This window comes from Salvelinus alpinus, chromosome 14, assembly GCF_045679555.1.
Source record: "Salvelinus alpinus chromosome 14, SLU_Salpinus.1, whole genome shotgun sequence".
Lineage (NCBI taxonomy): Eukaryota > Metazoa > Chordata > Actinopteri > Salmoniformes > Salmonidae > Salvelinus > Salvelinus alpinus.
Genome location: NC_092099.1, coordinates 46,052,543 through 46,068,028, shown reverse-complemented (window position 1 = coordinate 46,068,028; position 15,486 = coordinate 46,052,543). Strand labels below are relative to the sequence as shown.

Below are 15,486 nucleotides of genomic sequence, written 5' to 3'. Positions count from 1 at the left end.
ACATACCCCCACAGAAACAACTATGACAAAGTGAAAAACAAAAATGGATTACAGCTCCTGAGGCTCTGTCGAACACTGGGTCTGTACATAGTCAATGGCAGGCTGAGAGGAGACTCTTTTGGTAGGTACACCTACAGCTCATCCCTTGGCAGCAGCACTGTAGACTACTTCCTTACCGACCTAAACCCAGAGTCTCTCAGAGCCTTCACAGTCAGCCCACTAACACCTCTCTCAGACCACAGTAAAATCACAGTGTATCTGAGAAGAGCAGAACCCAACCATGAAGCATCATGGCCCAATAAATTACATGGTACTAAACAAGCCTATAGATGGAGCGCAAACAGTACAGACATCTACCAAAAAGCAATTAGTAGCCAAAAAATACAATCTCTCCTGGACAACTTTTTAGCCTTAACATTCTCCTTCAGCAATGAAGGTGTAAATTTGGCCGTTAGGAACATAAACTTTATATTTGACAAATTAGCCTCCTTGGCTAATCTAAAGAAGCATAAGAGCAAACCAAAAATAACAGATAATGAAAAATGGTTTGATAATGATTGCAAAAATCTAAGAAAGTCATTGAGAAATATATCTAATCAAAAACACAGAGAACCAGACAACAAAAATATACGCCTTCAATATGGGGAAACACTGAAGCAATACAAACGCACCCTAAGAACAAAAAAGGAACAGCACATTAGAAATCAGCTGGATGGAATTGAGGAATCCATAGAATCAAACCACTTCTGGGAGAATTGGAATAAATTAAACAAACCTCATCATGAGGAGTTGGCTATCCAAAATGGGGATATGTGGAGAAATCACTTTGCAAACCTCTACAGCAATATAACAAAGAGCCCAGAACAAAAAGATATACAAGATAAATTACAAATCCTTGAATTAGCAGTCAAAGACTATCAGAATCCTGTGGATACCCAAATTACAGAAGAAGAATTATTGGAAAAAATATGCAATCTCCAACCCAAAAAGGCCTGTGGTGCTGATGGGATTTTAAATGAAATGATCAAATATACAGACCACAAATTCAAATTGGCTATACTCAAACTCTTCAACATTATCCTCACTGCAGGTATTTTCCCCGATATTTGGAACCAGGGATTGATCACACCAATCTATAAAAATGGAGACAAATTTGACCCAAATAATTACAGAGGAATATGCGTTAACAGCAACTTGGGGAAAATTCTCTGCAGTATTATAAATAGCAGACTACATCATTTCCTTGACGAACACAACGTCCTGAGCAGAAGCCAGATTGGATTTCTAAAAAATTATCGTACAACAGACCACATTTACACCCTCCACACTCTAATTGATAAACAAGTTAACCAAAACAAAGGCAAAATCTACTCGTGTTTTGTAGATTTCAAGAAAGCATTTGATTCAATTTGGCACGAAGGTCTTTTTTATAAACTAATAGAAAGTGGTATTGGAGGGAAAACATATGATTTTATTAAATCAATGTACACTAAAAACAAATGTGCGGTTAAAATTGGCAACAAGCAAACAGACTTCTTCTCTCAGGGGCGGGGAGTGAAACAGGGCTGCCCAATAAGTCCAACATTATTTAACATCTACATTAATGAATTGGCAAAAACATTAGAAGAATCGGCAGCACCTGGTATCACCCTACACAACACTGAAATCAAGTGTCTGCTGTACGCAGATGACCTGGTGCTGCTGTCTCCCACTAAAGAGGGGTTACAGCAACACCTAGATCATCTTCACAGGTTCTGTCAGACTTGGGCTCTGACCGTTAACCTAAAAAAAACAAATATAATGATATTCCAAAAAAGGTCCGGAAATAAGGATGACAAATATAAATTCTATTTGGACACAGTTCTATTAGAACACACCAAAAACTACACATATCTAGGACTAAATATCAGCAACACAGGTAGCTTTCACATGGCTGTGAATGAGCTGAGAGACAAAGCAAGAAGAGCATTCTATGCCATTAAAAGGAACATCAAAATTGAAATTCCAATTAGAATCTGGCTCAAAATTTTTCAATCAGTTATAGAACCAATTGCTCTATATGGCAGTGAAGTATGGGGTCCGCTGTCTAATAATGAATTTACTAAATGGGACAAACATCCAATTGAAGTATTGCATGCAGAGTTTTGCAAGACTGTATTGCAAGTACAAAGAAAAACTCCAAATAACGCATGTAGGGCAGAATTGGGCCAATATCCCCTCCTCATTCGAATAGAAAAAAAGAGCCATCAAATTTTACAACCATCTAAAAACAAGTGACCCTAAAACATTCCATCACACAGCTCTACAATGTCAAGAGATGAAACCAGAGAAGAGTCCCCTCAGCCAGCTGGTTCTGAGGCTCAGTTCACCAACCCAAACCAACCCCATAGAGCCTCGGGACAGCCCTCAGAAAATCTGGCCCAACCAAATCATCACAAAACAAAAAGAAAAATATATAACCTATTGGAAAGACACCACAAAAAATCAAAGTAAACTTCAATGCTATTTGGCTCTAAACAGACAGTACATGGTGGCAGACTATCTGACCACTGTGACTGATAGAAAACTGAGGAAAACATTGACTAGGTACAGACTCAGTGAACACAGTCTGGCTATAGAGACCGGTCGTCACAGACAAACCTGGCTGCCCAGGGAGGACAGGCTGTGCTCACTCTGCTCCAGGGGAGAGGTAGAGACAGAAGTGCATTTCCTACTACACTGTGACAAATACTCAGACCTAAGAGCATATTTCTTTCCCAAAATTATAATTCAATACAAAGAATTTGAAACTATAAAAGATGAAGAAAAATTCAAATATTTATTGGGTGAAAAGCCAAAATGTGCAGTTTTGGCAGCCAAATATGTGTCCTCCTGCCACAGCCTGAGGGACAGCCAGTGAAAAATGCAAAGTAATGTTGATAATATTTCCCATTTAGCTTAGTTTTGTTTTGTCTTTCGTACCAGGTCATGTGTCTTCTCAGTCATGTTGACACTGGTCTACTACTGTTGCTTTAATGTATTGTTGTTCTGATTAATATTGTTGTTGTAGCTGTTATTAATGGTAATCCCATGTCCACTACTACTATTATTATTGCTGTTAATCCCACCATTTATTTATATATAAATATATATATATTTTGTGTATATATATACATATATATTTTATTTAAATTTTTCGATATGTATACTTTGACAATGTAAGTAATAATAACTTGCCATGTCAAAGTCAATTGAATTGAATTGATAAATAGTAATGGCGTCTTTTTGTAGGCACTAACTCCGCTATGGATCGTTGGACAATGCCCATGGCATTTTGGTAGGGTTTTTGGATAAACACAGACTTACATCGTATACGTTCTGCTCTATGAGATAATCTTCATCAGCTAACGTCACATTTTGTGAAAGTTTAAGAATTTATGTTATTAAAAAAATCACATGAACCACAAAGGCTTCATAATTCATAAAGGTAATGTTAACTGACTGCTATTATCTTATAGAACAAAACGTAAGATCTCCTAAACCTTTATTCCAAAAACCTATTTAGACATACTTTTTTTTCACATAGGGGTGGCTGAACGAACCAGAGGTAACTCATTTGTGGGCTTTAGGACTACAAGCAAGCGCTTCCTTCTTCTTTTGAGTTTAACAGAGGTTGGCATCCGATATGTTGCAATACAGCCCCCCAACTGGACTATACTATAAATGCATTATACTTTCAAATCAAATGACATTTTATTGGTCACATACACCTGTTTAGCAGATGTTATTGCGGGTGTTGCGAAATGCTTGTGGTGTAGCAAATTGCTTTGTGGTCCAGAAAGTAAAAAAGAAATGTAAAAAACCCTTCCAACTAACCCTACACTCATTAAAAACCAACTCCATTATTTTGACCCTATCTGCTCCCGCACCATGCAAATGGCCTGGGAGGACAGGACACCACCACACAACACACCCTTTAACTCTTCTGGAGTCAAATCCCGTACGCCCAAATACTTCTCTGCAGCTGCCACAACAACATCTATTTCTGTGATTTACGTTACATTTCTGCGGTAGTTGATAACCATTGCCATAAATGCTAAGAAGCGAACCTTACTGAAGCATATATCACTCGTTGGCCTATCCCTCTGTGCTGGCACATCGTCCTGGTCACCTCAGAAAACTTCTCAGAGTGCCAATATTTTGAGAGCATGAGCAGTGGCCACACACAGAAACCCCCCTAAACTCAACTCTGTTCTAGATGATTTTCTTGGCCTTTCTGTGACACTGGGTAATGTAGATGTCCTGGAGGGCAGGCGTTGGGCAGACCCCACCACCCTCTCAAGAGCATTGCAGTTGTGGACGTTGCAATTGCTGTACCAGGCGGTGATACAGCCCAACAGGATGCTCTCAGTGGTGCATCTGTAGAAGTGGTTATTAAGGGTCTTATAGGCCAAACTGAATTTCTTCAACCTCCTGCCTTGTAGGGTTGTCACGATACCAATATTGCAATACCAGATTTTCCATGGCAAAAAATAAAACACGAATTAGACTAAACTATGGTCCTATAAAAACCTACTTATGTAAAATGTTGGGTGTTATAGCTTTTAAAATAAACAAATGTGACAACATAATGCTGTTCCTCAAGAAATTAAATGTTTTGTTTCCTTGCCACAATACTTCCGAGTATTGCGATACTGGTATTGTGGCAAACCCAAAACTTCTTCACCACACCCTCTGTGTGAAGGGAGCGTTTCAGGTCGTCAGTGATGTGCACGCCGAGGATCTTGAAACTTTTGACCCTCTCCACTACGGCCCCTTCGATGTGGATGGGTGCGTACCAGAGGAGGAAAATTGTAAAACATTTATAAAGTTATCCCTTTTAGATAAAACTATACTAAATATAATCACGTCACCAAATAACTGAAAACACATTTTGCAATGAAGGTCTACAGTAGCCTCACCAGCACTCTGTAGGGTAGCACTATGGTGTAGCCGGAGGACAGATAGTTTCCATCCTCCTCTGGGAACATTGACTTCAATACAAGACCTAGGAGGCTTATGGTTCTCACCCCTTTCCATAGACTTACACAGTAATTATGACAACTTCCGGAGGACGTCCTCCAGTCTATCAGAGCCCTTGCAGCATGAACTGACATGTTGTTCACCCAATCAAAGGATCAGATAATCTAGTACTGAAAGCATAAGCTAGAGCTAGCTAGGACTGCAGTGTATAAAATGTGGTGAGTAGTTGACTCAAAAAATAAAGGTGAGAGGGTGGTACGGCTTGTGAAAATATTCCATGTAACCGCTCTGCCGCGTCCACAATGATTTCGATCTTCCTGGACCTTCTCTCCACCTTGGCAGTGCCATTAATCCCCATAGCGATAAATCACACAAAGTCCACCTTCTTAACCTTTAAAATGTCAGGATCCTGCTGGTGAAAGACAACCCCTGCAACCTGCAGTGAAGGTCTATCCACCACCATGGACTCTTCATGTGCACCATTCAAACCCTCAACCCTTTTAACATTTGCTGTATATGAAATGCTCTGTACAACCCTGACTTTGGCCACCTCATTCTCTTTCACCTTTGTGGGGCATTTGAAAGAAATGGCTTCATGGTTCCCACCACAATTGCAACATGTCACATTTTCATCACTTTTATAACATATGTGATCTTTTACACAACTTGGACATCTCAGCTTCTCCCTTCTGCAAACACTTGAAACATGACCAAAAGCTTTACAATGATCACACTGCATTGGTCTTGGGATAAATGCTCTGTTCTGACTAAAGAACAGATAGACTCTTCACCTTTTCTTCATTAACCACACGATTCATCTGACGTGCATCAATCACTCCAGGAATATTTTTAAATCTCTTCAACATCCACTTCCCACAAGACGCCAGATATAAGCCCCTTGAGGGGTGCCCTGTTCCTAAGAGACACACACGACACTTCAAACTTATAAAATCGTGTGAGACACACACACGTTTCTTCTGATCCGTAGAAGTAGAAAAAAATCTAAATAAAATAACATTTTATTGGTCACATACACATGGTTAGCAGATGTTATTGTCAGCGTAGCGAAATGTTTATGCTTCTAGATCTGACAGTGCAGCAGTATCTAACAGGTCATATTTAACAATTCCACACCAAAATCTAATATCTAACAAATTCCACAACAAAACCTAATACACACAATCTAGTAAAGGACTGGGATGAGACTATATAAGTATAAAATATATGGATAAGCAGTGACAGAACGGCTAAGATGCAATAGACAGTAAAGAATAGATATTGAAGGATACAGTATATACATATGAGATGAGTAATGCGAGATACGTAAACATTCTTAATGTGTCATTATTAAAGTGACTAGTGTTCCATTTATTAAAGTGGCCAATAATATCAAGTCTGTAGGTAGGCAGTCACCTCTCTGTGCTAGTGGTGGGTGTTTAACAATCTGATGGACTTGAGATAGAAGCTGTTTTTCAACCTCTCTGTCCTAGCTTTGATGCACCTGTACTGACCTCGCCTTCTGGATGGAAGCGGGGTGAACAGGCGGTTATTGGTGGTTATTGTCCTTGATGATCTTTTTTGCCTTCCTGTGACATCGGGTGTTGTAGGTGTCCTGGAGGGCATGTAGTTTGCCCCCGGTGATGCGTTGTGCAGACTGCAAAACCCTCTGGAGAGCCCTGCGGTTGTGGGAAGTGCAGCTGCCGTACCAGGCGGTGATTCGGCCTAACACGGAACCCAAACCGGCTGCCCGCATACATTTATTTTGTCCTCCTACACCAAACGCGATCACGACACAATGACATTAATTTGGGGACAGGTCAAAAAGGATTAAACATGTATGACAATTTAGCTAGTGTGCTTGCACTTGCTAGCTAATTTGTCCTATTTAGCTAGCTTGCAGTTGCTAGCTAATTTGTCTTCGGATATAAACATTAAGTTGTTATTTTACCTGAAATGCACAAGGTCCTCTACTCCAAAAATTAATCCACACATAAAACGGTCAACCGAATCGTTTCTAGTCTTCTCCCCTCCTTCCAGGCTTTTTCATCTTTGAATTTATATGGTGATTGGCATCTACACTTTCATAGTATTACCACGAAAACCGGCAAAACATTTCGTCTTTCAATCACCCAATTACCTGCTTCTATAAACCAATGAGGAGATGGCATGTGGGTACCTGCTTCTATAAACCAATGAGGAGATGGGAGAGGCAGGACTTTCAGCGCGATCTGCGTCAGAAATAGGAATGAGTTCTTTACAGGATGCTCTCAATTGTGCACCTGTAAAAGTTAGTGAGGGTTTTCGGTGACAAGCCACATTTTTTCAGCCTCCTGAGGTTGAAGAGGTGCTGTTGCACCTTCTTCACCATACTGTCTGTGTGCGTGGACCATTTCAGTTTTGTCGGTGATATGTACACCGAGGAACTTATAACGGTCCACCTTCTCCACTGCTGTCCCGTCGACGTGGATAGTGGGGTGCTCCCTTTGCCCGCCTCTCGTGATCCTCACAGCCTTTACTCTACCCAGAACTCCCTCCACCAGTTTGGATATCTCAAATGGATTCCTCAAGATTGGTAATTCGATCAGTTGCTTCTCGTTAATAAACCGTACTCCAACAAGATACGAAGTGACATTCTCATCACTGTACACTACTTTGCTCCGTTTTCCATTCTTTTGGACAATACTACAATTATCCTTGATAATACCATTAGATTCAGAATCCACTTCGCCATCTTTTTCTCCATATGCTTCGCCTCTTCCTCTCTGGTATAGTATTGTAACGACCCTGGGTTTATAAGTGGGAGCCCACTTCTGACACAAATGTAATGAAACAGCAGGGAGCAGGTCTCGAACCCTCGACTCGACCTTCTAGCCCGAGGTCCGGCGCGCTATCGACAGTGCCGCAAAAGCATGCTCGTGCTGCAGAGTCGATTTCCGCGCTTATAAACCCAGGGTCGTTACACTATATACTTTGGCTAGCTATGTGTAGCTATATCTTCTTCTCAAAATAACTACCTGGTGTTAGAGGGTTTGTTGCATCGACATGTATGGTTACAGGGATGCAACAAACCCTCTTGACAATGAAAGATAGTGGAATTCCCCACAACAATCTTGAACATTCCAACTGTTGTCTGATCTTTCCAATGATGATTAGTGGTATAAAAAAAAAATGTAGTCCAAGAGGAATATAGACATATTTGTTGTGGTGTAGTGTGAATACAAACAACAACGGCATTTCCACTGAAATGTTGTGTATGCTATTTTCATTTGCATAGTAGGCCTACATCATGTTCTCAACTCCATCTAGGGCTTGAATGCAAAACAGCTGTGTTCGTCATAGTGATGATAGAGCATGTGACTGGCCAGTCTGGATGACATATAATATTCTGGAGGGAAGAAAAAGGAACTTGCTCCCAATACTATTAGATCCAGTGAGTCGGCTACCGGCGAGGGGAAAGCAGATCGGATTGGAACTAACGAAAAAGCTCTGAAGTTGGAACAACTGTAAGGAATATAGTTTATTTGAACAGGTAACTTTGATTAAATACGTTTTAGTAGTTTAACTTGTAGTCAGTTTCTTGAATTGTGAACATTGCATTGGTTCGTTTATTTTATATCGAAAGGAACGTTTGCCTGATTCTGTACCGGCTGTTGAAACGTAACTTTACGAGCTTGCTAGCCCGCTAACATCTAAACTCAAACCGATAACTGAAAAGCCGTGGCTGTGAAGAAATGGTACATCAGGAAACAGTTGTAGTGATAAGTGAATAGCTAACGTTAGCTAGACTGCTTAAATCAGCCGTTTTGTAACGTCGTATTTATTACTATGGTATTGTCTTTTAACGAGTTACCTAACCTTGGCCACGGCAACAGCGAGCTAGCTAGCTAACATTGGCCACGGCAACAGCGAGCTAGCTAGCTAACATTGGCCACGGCGAGCTAGCTAGCTAACCTTGGCCACGGCAACGGCGAGCTAGCTAGCTAACCTTGGCCACGGCAAGCTAGCTAACTAACCTTGGCCCCGGCAACGGCGAGCTAGCTAACTAACCTTGGCCCCGGCAACGGCGAGCTAGCTAACTAACCTTGGCCCCGGCAACGGCTAACTAACCTTGGCCCCGGCAACGGCGAGCTAGCTAGCTAACCTTGGCCACGGCGAGCTAGCTAGCTAACCTTGGCCACGGCGAGCTAGCTAGCTAACCTTGGCCACGGCGAGCTAGCTAGCTAACCTTGGCCACGGCAACGGCGAGCTAACTAACTAACCTTGGCCACGGCAACGGCGAGCTAGCTAGTTAACCTTGGCCACGGCAACGGCGAGCTAGCTAACCTTGGCAATGGCGAGCTAGCTAGCTAAAACTGACGCCCTCTTATTTGAAAAACGTTTAACAAAACTGTAGTTAACTTGGTTATCATTCAAATACAGCTTAATTTGCCTGTCGTTTGATGGCTCTACCACCCAAGCTTAGTTATACGTTGCTACACCCAAATGCCGGTACGTTCAGTCATTCGACTCACCCCTAGCTAACAAGTTATCTTATGTGGAGATTGTCAGCGAAGTTTCATGAGGAATTATGAAACCCAAGGTGACCACGACTTAACACCTGCCTTCCTTCCATTGATTTATTTCCTGCAACATACTGTACTGGTGTCGCTAACTACTGCTACTAACTACTACTGCAGAGATACTTTTCTACCATGGTATTGTTGGCTGAGGGAAAGTTCACGTGGACAGTTATTCTAACATATCTGTAGTGCGCATCAGAATTTGGTATGAAGGACTGCATATTGTTGCATCCTTGGCATGCATGTTCTGTTAATACGAATGACCATAATCTCCTAAATGGGATTTACGCACCCAACCCAATGCATATAGGTCCTGTAAATTTCTCAAATGTCCGGTAAATGTTTAAATGCTGCCGGTTTAATGGGAATCCTGCTCTGTACTCCTGTACTGTTCTGTCTTTAGTCGTGCGATTTAAGCGAAGCCAGCTGCTGAGATGTCTGACAATGTATTCACTAGTTCTTCAAAGATGAGGCATACTGGGCTCACACAACCTGAACTAAATGGAATTCCAGTTATTGAACTGTCGTTCAGTTGTTTATTCGGGGGTTATTAAACAATGTTGGTTAATCGCTCAGCATTACTACTAATGCAGATAATCTACTTTTATAGGTACTGTAGCTGACCTCTTCTGACTTTTTATTTATTGTCCGATAGGAAACATGGGTGACATTGAAAAGGGAAAAAAGGCTTTTGTCCAGAAGTGTGCCCAGTGCCATACTGTTGAAAATGGAGGAAAGCACAAGGTCGGTCCAAACCTCTGGGGTCTGTTTGGACGCAAGACTGGACAGGCTGAAGGCTTTTCCTACACGGATGCCAACAAATCCAAAGGTACGTGTGAGATTGTCCCCATTCTACAGGAAATAAATGGAGTCTGACCAATGTGATACATTTCATTCTCATCCTAACCTGTCCCTTCACGTGTGATTTCAGGCATTGTCTGGGAAACTGATACCCTCATGATTTACTTGGAGAACCCCAAGAAATACATTCCAGGAACAAAGATGATCTTTGCTGGCATCAAGAAGAAGGGAGAGCGTGCAGATCTCATAGCATATTTGAAGTCTGCAACTTCGTAGACTAATGTCTACATTTTGTTCAATGTTTTTTTTTTTTTTTTGTCTTCGAGAAATATCAACTGTTCAGAGAAGGGGGATCTTTCAAGAAGCTTAGACTCGTATTCTTAACAGTTATGCCTTATGTCTGGTGATTGTTGTGGCTTTCAATAGCCTGCATGACATAACTGCTGGGGCTCTGAATGGCATTTGCATGATCAGTTGCCATATTGAGCACAGCTGTATCTTTGTCTTTGTTTCTCCATCTTGACGGCGTATATTATAGCCCCTGGTTTAACAGGTGCTAATATACATAAATTATTGAGCCATAGACTTAAGTGTTCCAGAATGTATTGAGTCAAAGCTGTGTGACCTATATGCTTCGAAACAACAAAAAATGGTCTAAATTACACATTGTATGGTTACTGGTTTTAATACTTGCATGACTAATGCAATCAGATTTGCAAGAGTTTCTACATTTGAAGGGTTACCTTGAAAGTGATCCCTGGTAATGTCTTCATGTTGATAATACTTTATGTATTTTATGTAGGTTTGTTAATTTAATAAATTACATGCTAAACAAGTATCCCAATTGTTTTTATGTGGTCAAAGATCAGGAAGGCAACACTGCTACGTCCTCCCTCTCTAACCAAGGTGCAGGAATTGAGCAAAAACCCTGAAAGCTCGTAATGTGTCTTGAGTACAAGTATTAGATATACGTTTTATTATGATTAAAGGCAAGAGCTGGCAATAAGGCTTGCCTGGTTACCCAAACTTCTTCCTTCAGCCAAACGCCATGTCCACGGACATTAGAACGCAAACACATTCTAACTAATCTGACTGGTCCCAGAAACAGGTTGTGTCAGAGCCAGAACACGTGGTTAATGCAGAGTTTTGATCATTTGCTTTGATATTCTGGTTAGATATGTTCCAATCGCTGATGACTTGAAGTCACCACAAACTACTTCAACGATGGCAGTATGAAGTACGCAGCGGAATTATTCCGTTTGAGTCGTCAGGTAAATACCCTGTAAATGTTTGTTTCTTAGTTCATACATCAAAACGGAAGAGTTTCAGAAGGTCACTTGACTGACCTTGTCATGCCATTAGAGTATGTGGGAGAGTAATGCTGCATTCACAACCCAGTGGGAAGGTGGAAATTAAAAGTACCAGTTGGATGCATTTACGTGCTTAGATATCGTTGAGAAACCAGATTGGCTATGGCCAAGTTCCATCAACCATAGACTGAAAGTACAACAACCATGCTTCAAAAACGATAAAGATTGCGTTTTGTTGTATTTAACTGCCAAAAATGCTCTTATCGAGTTAATTTCTTTAGGGGACGTCAGCATGTGGAAGTTGGCGCTCAGGGATGGTATGCTGCATTCATGTGCTAGTTGGAACTAGGGAACTCTGAATTTTTTTTTTCTTTTTTTTTTCACCTTTATTTAACCAGGTAGGCTAGTTGAGAACAAGTTCTCATTTGCAACTGCGACCTGGCCAAGATAAAGCATAGCAGTGTGAACAGACAACAGTTACACATGGAGTAAACAATAAACAAGTCAATAACATGGTAGAAAAAAAAGAGAATCTATATACAATGTGTGCAAAAGGCATGAGGTAGGCAATAAATCGAATAATTACAATTTAGCAGATTAACACTGGAGTGATAAATCATCAGATGATCATGTGCAAGAAGAGATACTGGTGTGCAAAAAAGCAGAAAAGTAAATAAATAAAAGCAGTATGGGGGGTGAGGTAGGTAAATTGGGTGGGTAGTTTACAGATGGACTATGTACAGCTGCAGCGATCGGTTAGCTGCTCGGATAGCAGATTTTTAAAGTTGTTGAGGGAGATAAAAGTCTCCAACTTCAGAGATTTTTGCAATTCGTTCCAGTCGCAGGCAGCAGAGAACTGGAAGGAAAGGCGTCCAAATGAGGTTTTGGCTTTAGGGATGATCAGTGAGATACACCTGCTGGAGCGCGTGTTGCGGGTGGGTGTAGCCATCGTGACCAGTGAACTGAGATAAGGCGGCACTTTACCTAGCATAGCCTTGTAGATGACCTGGAGCCAGTGGGTCTGACGACGAACATGTAGCGAGGGCCAGCCGACTAGGGCATACAGGTCGCAGTGGTGGGTCGTATAAGGTGCTTTAGTAACAAAACGAATGGCACTGTGATAAACTGCATCCAGTTTGCTGAGTAGAGTATTGGAAGCTATTTTGTAGATGACATCGCCGAAGTCGAGGATCGGTAGGATAGTCAGTTTTACTAGGGTAAGTTTGGCGGCGTGAGTGAAGGAGGCTTTGTTGCGGAATAGAAAGCCGATTCTTGCTTTGATTTTGGATTGGAGATGTTTGATATGAGTCTGGAAGGAGAGTTTGCAGTCTAGCCAGACACCTAGGTACTTATAGATGTCCACATATTCTAGGTCGGAACCGTCCAGGGTGGTGATGCTAGTCGGGCGTGCGGGTGCAGGCAGCGAACGGTTGAAAAGCATGCATTTGGTTTTACTAGCGTTTAAGAGCAGTTGGAGGCCACGGAAGGAGTGTTGTATGGCATTGAAGCTCGTTTGGAGGTTAGATAGCACAGTGTCCAAGGAAGGGCCGGAAGTATATAGAATGGTGTCGTCTGCGTAGAGGTGGATCAGGGAATCGCCCGCAGCAAGAGCAACATCATTGATGTATACAGAGAAAAGAGTCGGCCCGAGAATTGAACCCTGTGGTACCCCCATAGAGACTGCCAGAGGACCGGACAACATGCCCTCCGATTTGACACACTGAACTCTGTCTGCAAAGTAGTTGGTGAACCAGGCAAGGCAGTCATTAGAAAAACCGAGGCTACTGAGTCTGCCGATAAGAATATGGTGATTGACAGAGTCGAAAGCCTTGGCCAGGTCGATGAAGACGGCTGCACAGTAATGTCTTTTATCGATGGCGGTTATGATATCGTTTAGTACCTTGAGCGTGGCTGAGGTGCACCCATGACCGGCTCGGAAACCGGATTGCACAGCGGAGAAGGTACGGTGGGATTCGAGATGGTCAGTGATCTGTTTGTTGACTTGGCTTTCGAAGACCTTAGATAGGCAGGGCAGGATGGATATAGGTCTGTAACAGTTTGGGTCCAGGGTGTCTCCCCCTTTGAAGAGGGGGATGACCGCGGCAGCTTTCCAATCCTTGGGGATCTCAGATGATACGAAGGAGAGGTTGAACAGGCTGGTGATAGGGGGTGCGACAATGGCGGCGGACAGTTTCAGAAATAGGGGGTCCAGATTGTCAAGCCCAGCTGATTTGTATGGGTCCAGGTTTTCCAGCTCTTTCAGAACATCTGCTATCTGGATTTGGGTAAAGGAGAAGCTGGGGAGGCTTGGGCGAGTAGCAGCGGGGGGGGCGGGGCTGTTGGCCAAGGTTGGAGTCGCCAGGAGGAAGGCATGGCCAGCCATTGAGAAATGCTTGTTGAAGTCTTCGATTATCACAGATTTATCGGTGGTGACCGTGTTACCTAGCCTCAGTGCAGTGGGCAGCTGGGAGGAGGTGCTCTTGTTCTCCATGGACTTTACAGTATCCCAGAACTTTTTGGAGTTAGAGCTACAGGATGCAAATTTCTGCTTGAAAAAGCTGGCCTTTGCTTTCCTGACTGACTGCGTGTATTGGTTCCTGACTTCCCTGAACAGTTGCATATCGCGGGGGCTCTTCGATGCTATTGCAGTTCGCCACAGGATGTTTTTGTGCTGGTCGAGGGCAGTCAGGTCTGGAGTGAACCAAGGGCTATATCTGTTCTTGGTTCTGCATTTTTTGAACGGAGCATGCTTGTCTAATATGGTGAGGAAGTAACATTTAAAGAATGACCAGGCATCCTCAACTGACGGGATGAGGTCAATATCCTTCCAGGGTACCCGGGCCAGGTCGATTAGAAAGGCCTGCTCGCAGAAGTGTTTTAGGGAGCGTTTGACAGTGATGAGGGGTGGTCGTTTGACCGCGGACCCGTGGCGGATACAGGCAATGAGGCAGTGATCGCTGAGATCTTGATTGAAGACAGCAGAGGTGTATTTGGAGGGCAGGTTGGTCAGGATAATGTCTATTAGGGTGCCCATGTTTACGGATTTAGGGTTGTACCTGGTGGGTTCCTTGATGATTTGTGTGAGATTGAGGGCATCAAGCTTGGATTGTAGGACTGCCGGGGTGTTAAGCATATCCCAGTTTAGGTCACCTAACAGAACAAACTCTGAAGCTAGATGGGGAGCGATCAATTCACAGATGGTGTCCAGGGCACAGCTGGGAGCTGAGGGGGGTCGGTAGCAGGCGGCAACAGTGAGAGACTTATTTCTGGAGAGATTAATTTTTAAAATTAGAAGTTCGAACTGTTTGGGCATAGACCTGGAAAGTATGACAGAACTTTGCAGGCTATCTCTGCAGTAGATTGCAACTCCTCCCCCTTTGGCAGTTCTATCTTGACGGAAAGTGTTATAGTTGGGTATGGAAATCTCAGAATTTTTGGTGGCCTTCCTAAGCCAGGATTCGGACACGGCAAGGACATCAGGGTTGGCAGAGTGTGCTAAAGCGGTGAGTAAGGCAAACTTAGGGAGGAGGCTTCTGATGTTGACATGCATGAGGCCAAGGCTTTTTCGATCACAGAAGTCAACAAATGAGGGTGACTGGGGACATGCAGGGCCTGGGTTTACCTCCACATCACCCGAGGAAAAGAGGAGTAGTAGGATGAGGGTGCGGCTAAAGGCTATCAAAACTGGTCGCCTAGAGCGTTGGGGACAAAGAATAAAAGGAGCAGATTTATGGGCGTGGTAGAATAGATTCTGGGCATAATGTGCAGACAGGGGTATGGTGGGGCGTTTAACTTGCTAACTGATTGAACGGCAT

At 42.7% G+C, this 15,486-nt stretch overlaps 1 protein-coding gene and 1 long non-coding RNA gene across 3 annotated transcripts; one reads left to right on the top strand and one right to left on the bottom strand.

Moving 5' to 3' along the window:
- Nucleotides 1-6,004: 6,004 nt before the first annotated feature.
- Nucleotides 6,005-7,067, bottom strand: LOC139538967 (uncharacterized). The gene is made up of 2 exons (XR_011667837.1): nt 6,950-7,067; nt 6,005-6,771 (listed from the first exon to the last, which is right to left on the bottom strand). It is a non-coding gene; the product is annotated as an uncharacterized lncRNA (long non-coding RNA).
- A 1,311-nt stretch (nt 7,068-8,378) lies between these two features.
- On the top strand, nt 8,379-11,199 carry LOC139538966 (cytochrome c). 2 transcript variants are annotated; one of them, XM_071341568.1, is made up of 3 exons: nt 8,379-8,504; nt 10,216-10,389; nt 10,492-11,199. In XM_071341568.1, exons 2-3 carry the CDS (start codon nt 10,221-10,223, stop codon nt 10,635-10,637), a joined length of 315 nt encoding a protein of 104 aa, XP_071197669.1. In that variant the 5' UTR covers nt 8,379-8,504; nt 10,216-10,220; the 3' UTR covers nt 10,638-11,199. The 2 variants fall into 2 exon arrangements, with proteins under 2 accessions (XP_071197669.1, XP_071197668.1); XM_071341567.1 differs by having other exon boundaries at nt 8,384-8,530.
- Nucleotides 11,200-15,486: the final 4,287 nt, after the last annotated feature.